This window comes from Eucalyptus grandis, chromosome 3 (genome assembly GCF_016545825.1).
Source record: "Eucalyptus grandis isolate ANBG69807.140 chromosome 3, ASM1654582v1, whole genome shotgun sequence".
NCBI classification, from domain to species: domain Eukaryota; kingdom Viridiplantae; phylum Streptophyta; class Magnoliopsida; order Myrtales; family Myrtaceae; genus Eucalyptus; species Eucalyptus grandis.
Window position 1 is genome coordinate 2699626 of NC_052614.1, and position 8197 is coordinate 2707822.

At 42.4% G+C, this 8197-nt stretch overlaps 1 protein-coding gene across 1 annotated transcript; it reads left to right on the forward strand.

The window, feature by feature from the left end:
- The first annotated feature begins 420 nt into the window (after positions 1 to 420).
- On the forward strand, positions 421 to 2702 carry LOC104438845 (class V chitinase). Its single transcript, XM_010052005.3, is given in 5 exon segments — positions 421 to 969; positions 972 to 1086; positions 1367 to 1445; positions 1447 to 1760; positions 2393 to 2702. Coding segments are annotated over 5 exon segments (1026 nt in total). The 5' UTR covers positions 421 to 468; the 3' UTR covers positions 2410 to 2702.
- The last annotated feature ends 5495 nt before the right edge of the window (positions 2703 to 8197 follow it).

Sequence of the window (8197 nt, forward strand, 5' to 3'; positions counted from 1 at the left end):
ATTTGGAGGAGCCTTATGGGACTTACCATTTTCAATCGTCCAAATTCAATATAGAATATGAACTAACACTCATACATTAATTTCACTTTGCAGCCCATGTGTATATATATATAATGGTTCAAATTTATCGTGAAAGGTAGTGGGAGAAAGGAATTCCTCCTTCTTACTTGACTGGGTCAGTCGAGCACGAGAAAATGCCTTATTTGCATAAAATTCTTAGTCACGACCATTATCCACATTTCACTAAGCCTGATGTTCTAGACTAGAGTTAGGAAAAAGTCAGAACTCTAGAATTAACACGAAACTTAAGCCACAGCCTGTGCATAGAGTCCAACAAATCCTCTATAAAACCAGCTCAAACATGTACAACCTCCTCCACATTACTCATCAAAAATGGCTTCCAGCAACAATCATATCCTTCTCTTTCTCTTCTTCTCCTTTCTGTCTCTCCTCCAAATTAACTCATGCATGGCCCAAAACGTCAAAGGAGGCTATTGGTTCCCGAACAGCGGCATCACAGCCTCCAACATCAATTCGACCCTCTTCACTCATCTCTTCTGCGCGTTCGCTGACCTCGATGCATCGACAAATCAGGTAGTCATATCGTCGACAAACGCCCAGACTTTCGCAGCCTTCACTAGTGACGTCCAGCAGAAGAACCCATCGGTCAAAACCCTCCTGTCCATTGGCGGTGGCAGCTCGAATGCGACTGCCTTTGCGGCCATGGCGAGCCAGTCTAGCTCCCGAAAGAGTTTCATCGATTCCTCCATAGCCCTCGCTCGGTCCAACGGCTTTCATGGCCTTGATCTTGATTGGGAATACCCGGACACTGATGAGAAGATGACCAACTTGGGGTTGCTTCTCCAGGAGTGGCGGACCATGGCGGCTGCTGAGGCAGCCAGCTCGGGCAAGGATGCTTTGCTTTTGTCGGCGGCAGTCTATTACTCGCCGCACTACTGGTCCCATGCGGATATCCTGTGGCCGCCATGGCGGCGAGCTTGGATTGGATCAATGCAATGTCCTATGATTTCTTTGGACCCGGTTGGTCCTCCACCACAGGACCACTTGCTGCTCTCTATGATCCAGGTAGGGTGGCAACTTTGACTTGTTTTTTTGGGTAATAAACTTTAACTATTCTGAGGCACAACGGAGTTTTCTTAATTTTTTGTATCGTGACTTTGAATTTTGTTACCTCAATCTCAAAAGAATCACAGCATGGTCTCCCATTCAAAGCATACTGTGTCATTCCACGAGTAATTAACGTGAACAATTTTTGTTCATTTAATATCCTTCACTTGTGCTTATCAAACTCGCAATTTTCTTGATATATGCTGCATCTGAAATCATCGGTCCTTTTTAATTTCAGGGAACGGCATAAGTGGAGACATCGGGGTGAGAGCATGGATTCAGGCCGGCATGCCAGCGGAGCAAATTGTGCTCGGCTTCCTTCTATGGGCACGCATTCGTCCTCTCAAATGCCAACGATCACAGCTACTTCGCACCCTTCACTGGGCCGGCAATATCCTCCGATGGGACAATCGTGTACAATAATATCAAGAAATACATATCCCAAAACAGCGCGACCACGGTATACAACTCCACGGTTGTGTCCGCCTACTGCTATTCCGGGACAACATGGATCAGCTACGATGATACACAAACCATCTCTACCAAGGTCGTGTACGCCGGGGAAAAAGGACTTAAAGGTTACTTTGCATGGCATGTTGGTGGTGATGACGACTGGGTTCTCTCTCAAACAGGTGAATTTACGAGATTCGTGCTATACACCATATGCAAAGTCTAGCCCTAATCACAGTTACATAGAGTATAATCAACCGAACCTAAGCGAAAATCTAATAATGTTCTTGTCTTTTTAGATCAAATCTAATAATGTTCTTGTCTTTTTAGATCAAATCTAATAAGGTTCTTGTCTTTTTAGATCAAACTTGTTATACATACTTTGTCATTTAGGGAAAATTATTTTCTTTGTTTTCTTTAATGAAGTACAAGAGCGCGAAGGAAAAAGCAATATCTACCTAACCTCTCTGTGAACAAGGGATAGTAATGGATATAGATGTTAAGCTCTAAAAATAAGTGCATACTTCAGACCGACGCCATTTTATTTAATTTATATTGGTCACGTGGCTTAGATCATTTTCTACGAAGAGATGGTTGCATTAGTGAAGCCAAAAGTCTATTACGTCAATACATGGTCAACTTAGTATTTGTTTTCAAAACTTTCCAAGATTCGGTTCTACTTCGTCGTATCCATTCGTTATTTACTCTCTTCATGCTGTCGTTGGAGATGAAGTCAAACTTTCTAGATTAGTTGACCAATTTATTTCTCACAGCCTAATTCTAATTCCTTCCAATTCTCAACTTCTTGTTGCAGCTTCAGATGCGTGGTGACTTAGACGACGTCAGAGGAGACATTTTCTACAGATACTGATTGAAGTTCAGACCAATAATGTAATGGAATTATAGTCTCCATCCCACAATGTCATGTATTCCTTAGAGAACAATAAAGCAAAGATGCTTTTCTTTTTCCCCCCTTCTTTTGTTCTTCTCATCTTATAAGACGAAACGATGTGGTAACTTGAGAGGATCGATCAAATGTCAAATATGTTCTTAAAAATCGTGTAAGAAAAAGTAGTAGTAAGGGTACGCTTTACAAAATACAGGTTTTATTCCTTAGAAAAGGAGATGAGAACGGAGATTACCACTGGAATAGAGATAAACATTCCTCCTGGAATGCTCAGTTTGTACGAATGCTGATTTCAAAAGGTGTACTGATTGGGATGAGAAAGAGGCGGATCTATTGTCTCCTACTTTAATCTCATCTATAATCTCCGCGGACGAAACGAAACGGCGATGTGTAGACGTTTCATTTTGTATTTACCCGGCCACCTCTCCTCTCTCTTCCATCCTCTACCCAGACCCAGACCCACACCCCATCTGCCGCAGCCTCCATCCTGCCGTTGCCATCGTCGACAATCACTATCATATTGCCATCGCTATGCTCAATGACATAGTTTCCTCCCTTCGTTTTCGTCTCTATGACCGTCCTCTCTCTCTCTCTCTCTCTCTCTCTCTCACACACACACACACAAACACACACACACACACACACACACACACACACACACACACACACACACACACACACACACACTTATGCATAAGCTCAACACCGCTATCAAGCTAATGGCCGATTGGTAGAGCTTAATATGGCGTCAAGCTCGCCCTAGATCGTAATTGTAACTCTAAAAGGAGCTTTAGACTTGATAATGGTTTTGACTGTTAGTAGAAAAAATGTGTTTAAAATGGAAAGGAAAATAATGTATCAAAATAATCAGCACAGAAAACAGAAAATGATTTGAGAAGAATGATTGTTTAGAGTGTGTTTGGTAATATTTTTATTTTTGAAAATAATTTCTGTTGAGAAATAACTTTTTTTCATTTTTATTTCCTGGACGAATTTCTAAATAGAATAACATGTTTGTTACAATTCTCAAATTTTTTAAAGACATGCAATTTTTTTATATTTTAATAATTTCCTAAGATTATACTAATGTTTTTGAAGTTTTTCTTTTCTTTTTTCCTCCCTTCTTCCTCCTCTAGTCGATTGTCGAGCCTCGGCCGTGACATCCACAATTTTGACCTATGAGAAATGGCCATGGAATCAGTGCGCCGATAGTGGGGATCAGCCATGGACCAATCTAAGGATTGATCATGAACCGATCGACCTAATCAAGAGGACTACTAAAGGATCGGCCATGGCTTGATTGAAGGATTGACCATGGGCTGATCAAGGGATCGGCAGTGCGTCGATCCACTAATCACGCAAGTTGACTCGAGCTATTTGGCTGTGGATCAATCGCTCCACCATAAGGGTTGGTCATGGATTGTAACAACCCTAACTCCATCTCTAGAGTTTTGAGCAGTTGGGGTTATTTTTGTGAGGTCCTAGACTTGTCGCCATCCTAATTCTTTTTATCTTGTAAATAAACACATGTGGAAATGTGAACAAACAAACTTCCCAAACAAATAATAGTTGGAAGACTATGACATATATCACACATAATACATTACTTTATATTACAACAGTACATTTACAAGCTCTTCTTTCCTTTTTATATCACCCTATAAGTTTTCACATATGACAAGGGAATTCCTATCTCCTCTAGCTTGACTGTAGTTCTCAAAACTGACATAAGCCTAAAAGATAGTAGAGTGAGTTGGGGAACTTAATAAGTAAAATTCCTAATTCTCTACTAGAAAAACATCATATTATCGAAGTCTAGTAAGTACAACACTTGCAAACAGTGTTGATGACGGATCAATAGTGGCATGCCTTGACTAAATACATGATGTCCATATAAAACTACCATCAACTTAAAAATGAGCACATCAACGCATTATACTCATGCATATACCGGCATGCATAAAATGATTCTTTTACCATCATCCCGGCTCGACCAAGTCCTCCTAATTCAATTGAGCCTTCTTAGGGCTAACTTTCCAAGACTTCTTGGTTCAAGATCCAAGCATCTTGACTTAACTAGGGTGTCCCGTTTAATGAAGGAGATATCGTTGTTAATGCTATCTGGTGACAAACGTTTTTTCATCTTCAAGTGCACACATAAGTGCGTCACACATGCTGATTCTTATCTTTTCTTTTTAGCTGACTTGTACATGATCCGAAGGCGTGCTCACTCATTCGTGTGTGCCATAAATCATTTTATTGCACTATATAACATGTTGGGAATGATCCTTAATTTGTGACTTGAATCGATCACTTAGCGCTGATCGCCGCATTGGATAAGGCTTGGAAACGACATGCCTCAATGTTGACCTAAGACCTTGAGACTTTGGTATACCTTACTTCGTGAAGATCCTAAGTTTGATAGATCTTGGCTTCGACCCGATATGAATATACTTCATGCTGTGAATGACTCTTGGTTTGTGGCTTGATTCAAACATCAAGCACAAAGTCTTCACATCAATCAAGACATAAAATCGGCACTCTTTAATACCTTATTAAGACCTTGTGTCACACCCCAATCCTCGAGTGTGTGCCCATCCCTCACTAGTCGATTAAATGCAACGTTCTAGGACGAGTCGCCAACCCATTCATTTTAATGTGCATACGGAAGCGACAATATAAATCCCCAGACAACAATCAGATGGGATAGAAAAGTATGACCAATTTTTCAAACCAAAACAAACCTTTTATAAACAACCAAGTTTATTTACAAGACCAGACTATTTACAAAAAGGTTGACTCATTCCAAATGGAACTGTCCTATGACCTACTAATCAGACATATTCGCCGATTCTTCGATCTCCACCTTCCCAGACTTCGTGGCTTTCGGTCCTCCACTAACACAATTTAAGGACCTAAAAATGGTTATACAATAACCAATGAGACAATGTCTCAACAAGTTCAACCCTCTAAGACTCGATTAGGAAGCTAATATGCCATAAGGGCTGGCTATGCACAACACGGGTCAGAGGATTTACCTTGGTGTCAGATTCCACCTACAATTCAACACAGTTTGAATAGGCACCCAATCAATCACCACAAATCAAAACATTGATCAATCGACCTAGTCGATTACACGTCATCACGACCCTTTCTTGGTCGACTCATCTCATACTATCTATAAAGTCCACTTATATCAGGATTGCTTATTGCTAAGTTGATAAATAGATAGTATAACTTGCTTTTGAGATGGTCGGAGGTTGGGACACCTGGAGTGCCATAACTTGGCACGGAGGGACACTTAAGTGCCATAACTTTAAAATGATACACTTAAGTGCCAATATCGGAGTAAAATGGGACACTTAAGTGCCACTCCGCGAAAATCCGACCAAATAGCCGACGTGGCAATTTTCCGGCTAGTTTAGTCCAAAACGGCGTCGTTTTGCACGCTGACGTGGCGGAGAAAACGCAAAAACGACGCCGTTTCGTGTCTACGTGTAAATAATAATATAAAAATTAATTAAATTATAAAGTATTCAAAAATTTAAAAAAATAAGAAAAAATTTAAAACTTTTAAAAATTAAGAAAAATTTAAAAATTTAAGAAAATTTAAAAGTTTTAAAAATTAAGAAAATTTTAAAAATTTTAAAAATTAAGAAAAAAGTTTTAAAAAAAAAAAAGTGGGGGAGGTGGAACGCCCTCGCCGCCGCCGCCTCCCCGTCGTCGCCAGGAAGGGCCTGGCGACGAAGGGGGAGGGTCGGCCGGGGTCAGTCGGCCCCGGCCGACGGGCGGCGAGGGCCCGCGAGCCCTCGCCCAGCATCCGGGGCGAGGGTCGCGAGCCCTCCCCACTCCGTCGCCGCCCTTCCCGGCGGTAATGGGAGGCGGCGAGGGCTCGCGAGCCCTCGTCCGGATCCGGGCGAGGACCGCGACCCTAGTCCTAGATCCGGGCATGGGCCGTGACCCTCGCCCGCATCCGCGAGGGCCCGCTCTCGCCGCCGGAAGGGCCGGCGACGGAGTGGGGAGGGTCGGCCGGGTCGCTGGCTCCCGGCCGGGCCGGTGAGGCCGCCAACCGGCGAGGCCGGCCAACCGGCGGCGAGGGCCCGCGAGCCCTCGCCCGCATCTGGGCGAGGGTCGCGGCCCTCGCCGCGATCCGGCGAGGGCTCGCAGCCCGCCGTTGGTCGGCCAGGCCGGCGACCCCGCCGACCCTCCCCTCCGTCGCCGGCCCTTCCCGTGATGGCGGGGAGGCGGCGCGGCGAGGGCTCACCTCAGCCCGCCCGTTCGACCTCCCCCTCCCCCCCTTTTTTTAATTTTCTTAATTTTTTAAAATTTTCTTATTTTTTAAAATTTTTTTTTAAATTTTTATGCTGCTTTGAGCCGAGCCGACTCAGCCTCCTCCGCGAGCCACGTAGGCAAAAAATAATAATAAAATATTGCCACGTAAGATTTCCGGCAAGGGTCGCCGGAGGTGGCACTTAAGTGTCCCCCGTGCCAAGTTATGGCACTTGTGCTTGACTTCCGCCCTAAGCCGCCCTCTCGTTAAGCTGCCCTCTCGCTAAGCTGCCATATCGCCCGTAGGCTGATATATTATACCGACATTGCTCAATCTAAGCCGATAAGGTATATTGCTCTCTACTAAGCTGCCATATCGCCCGTAGGTTAATATAGTACACCGATATACTGCTCTCTGCTAACCTGACATATCACCCGTGGGTTGATATAGTATACCCTTCCAAACATACATCAAAATCAATCTTTTTATCATTCCCGATAAAAATAGCCGTGTGTAGGTACACAGTTGGGCTTAGCCAAAATACAATAATTTTGCTTTAGAACATCCCACCAGTTTCAATAGCCTATAAATACATTTTTGGCGTTGTAAACCGGCACTCGGTAATTTTTCAGTTAATTATCAAAATTTATTAATTTAGGAAATAAATCCTAAAATCACAATTAAATCAATTCAGGACAAATTAAAGCTCGAATAAATAAACAGACTGCACCACGGTAATTAGCATAAAATTCCGGTCATCGACTATCCCGATCTAATTTCTGGAAAATAAATAATTAAATAATTAATTACGAAAATTAATTATTAAATAGCAATAAATCCAACTTAAGCCCGTAATGCCTAATTGACGCCGAAATGGACCCGGAAAATTCTCGAGACTCGTTCAATAAATACTAGAGTCTATTTACTTGCTAATTGCACTAACTAACTGTTGGAGAAAACTTCATTATCTGTTTTGAAGTTGACAAAACGTTTCCATCATCCCAATCTAAAGACTTGCATACTTTGTCGTCAAAATCTGAAGACCTCCAGACTCAAGATTTAAAGTCTGCCCTCATTGACAGTTTCCAGACCGAAGAAAGGAAGTATTATCCGTTGAGAAGACTTATCCAGATGCGGGTATATCTTTAAGGATTTGGTTTGTGCGGTTGAAGAAGATCTCACGACTAGAGATTGCATCTCGAGATCTATTATTCGTATTGAAATTAATTCGAGTATGTTAGATCCGTTGATTGGCTGTGGATTGATTATTAAAATTGAATGGGGATTGTCAAATTTGAAGGATCCATATGGGTTATAGTTCACCGTAAGTGCCAAAATTTGGCACAAATGGACACTTAAATATCAAAAGTTCCAAAAGGTTGCCATTTAAAAAAAAAAAAATTGGGATACTTAAGTGCCAATTTCGACAAGATGCAACTAGA